We start from the raw sequence: 2,150 nt of genomic DNA, 5'->3' as shown, positions 1-2,150 counted from the left end.
CAGCAATTATGCTGAGTCAGGCTTGATTTTTAGTAATCTTTTCCTGTTGAATCAATAAATCAAATCAAATCAATTATTATTATTATTAATAAATATACTTCAGGAGAACAAAACCCAACATTATGTTCATCTTCAATGAAACAAAACAGCTGAATGGTTTTTAATTTGCTGCTTGAAGTATTGGGAGGGTTGTTTTATAAAAACCTTCAGGTTCAGTGGCTCAGGTTGGACTTCCTGTAACGTCACAGCAGCAGCAGCAGCAGCAGCAGCATGAACTGTCAGTCCAAACCTAAGGTCCTGGGCTCCAGCTGCTCCTCCATCACTCAGATGAGGTTACCTGAGACTGACAGCTGCCTCCTGCTGCTCATCCCTCAGCAGAGCGTTTATTACATCACTTCAGCCCATTCAGTAAACGCCGGAGCCACAGTCACACTACATCACGTCCTCATTCATTAAAAAGAAAAGGAAAGAGAGAATACCTCGGCTGCTAAGAGCTGAGAGAACAATGCTGCTCCTCACAGAGCCGGTGCTCCTCACAGAGCCTCTGCTCCCTGTCTGACTGCAGTCTGCTGCTGGAGGCTGACAGAGACAACCAGTCCAGGCTGGCTCCCAGCAGCACAGACACTTCAGCCCTATGAATTGTGGGTAAGTTGCTCTTAAAGAGACAGGCCTGCTTTGATCACCACTGAATGTGTTTCAGCAGTGGGAGGAGCTTGACTCTTAAGCTGATGCTAATGTTAAGCAGTGTCTTAGCAACCAACTTATGTAAGATTAATGGTGCTGTCACTGATAAAATACTTCAAGATAAAACTCTGGAGGCTTTAAGGACACCTCAGTGAAACGTAACGTTTGATGTTGGACTTCAAAGGAAAAGCTTACCTTTTGGTGTCAAAGTGAAAGCGTCTTTGATCTGCGTCAGGTAGAGGACCATGGACAACTTATCGACCTGTCCACTGGGGGACATGACGGGGGGGATGCCCAGCTCTTTCTGTATGAGGCTGAAGGCCAGCTGGTTGTTGTGAACACTGTTCCCCTCATCCAGAGACGACACGTCACTATGGAGACACGACAGGACCAGTTAGTTCACAACTGAAACACACTTTAATCAGATTAATGTTCACTCAGGGGTCCAGACAAGAGGGCTGTGTTTGTTTACACATTATTACAAAGTGTAAAGTTGTCAAATAAAAAGATGCTGTAAGAATTAAAGATCCTTTCTTATGGACTCAAAACTAAAGCGTGAAGCTCAGGATTTAAAGTTCTGACAGTTTGAAAGTCACAGAAATGCTGCCTGTCTTCATTTTTCATCACGTACCTGTGACATGTTCATTCTTCAAATACAGAGTCAAAGAAACATCTCTATGTTTCAGTAGGGCTGTGTGTTTATGTGATACACAGTAGAAACAAGATGAAGTTCAGCTACAGTAGAAATTTACCCTCTAATGTCCTGTTGTCAGGTACATCATCACACCTGTGCCAACATGGCTGTGAGTGCACACACACCTGAGCAGGAGTTTGAAATATTCTGAAAATACGTGAGCCGGATTAAATCAAATTAGGTCAAAATGACCTAATTANTGATAAGGCTTTTATTCATTATATTTTGACAAAATGCAATTTTTGTTAACATTTTAGTCAAAACACTATATTTGCCTTTTTCTCCTTAAACCACTTTTAGACTTAATCCTGGTTTTGATGTGACGGGTCATAAATAATGAAGAAATATAGTGTTTTAAAACCTCCTCTAAACGTCCCCATGTAGAAAAGTTACATCATGTCACAGGATCATCTCCTCCCTCCTGCTGCACATCGAGCAGAGCGAAGCTTTAACACAGAAAAACTTGTTTTCATGTATTTTTACCCACAGAGAAGATAAAACAAGACGTGGACGTTCTTCAGTCATAAATCCATCTTGTTAATGTAACAGTTCTGCTCTGACAGCAGCAGAGCAGCAGCTGATACGTTCAGCAGGCAGAAGCTCACTGTATGGCAGGCAGATATTACATTTATTTGGCTTCACCACACTTACATTCCAGTTTTGTGGAACTGTTTTATTTATATTTATATTAAAATTTGAGAAATGTTTTTGTTTGTTGTTGAAACCATTTTGCAATTTATATAAAACATTCTTCTGTACTTCTGTTATGTTC

General features: G+C 40.9%; 1 protein-coding gene across 2 annotated transcripts in view; it reads right to left on the bottom strand.

Moving 5' to 3' along the window:
* mical1 (microtubule associated monooxygenase, calponin and LIM domain containing 1) overlaps positions 1-2,150 on the bottom strand; it is a gene marked incomplete in the record, with an annotated part of 34,223 nt that overhangs the window by 23,242 nt on the left and 8,831 nt on the right. For both annotated transcript variants that reach the window (XM_014031417.1, XM_014031418.1), the window contains 1 exon segment: positions 880-1,055. In XM_014031417.1, the coding sequence (XP_013886871.1) occupies positions 880-1,055 (176 nt within the window).

The sequence above is a fragment of the Austrofundulus limnaeus genome, unplaced genomic scaffold (genome assembly GCF_001266775.1).
Source record: "Austrofundulus limnaeus strain Quisiro unplaced genomic scaffold, Austrofundulus_limnaeus-1.0 Scaffold1248, whole genome shotgun sequence".
NCBI classification, from domain to species: domain Eukaryota; kingdom Metazoa; phylum Chordata; class Actinopteri; order Cyprinodontiformes; family Rivulidae; genus Austrofundulus; species Austrofundulus limnaeus.
Note: the sequence above shows the minus strand (reverse complement) of the source record. Positions and strands in the feature narration are given on the sequence as shown.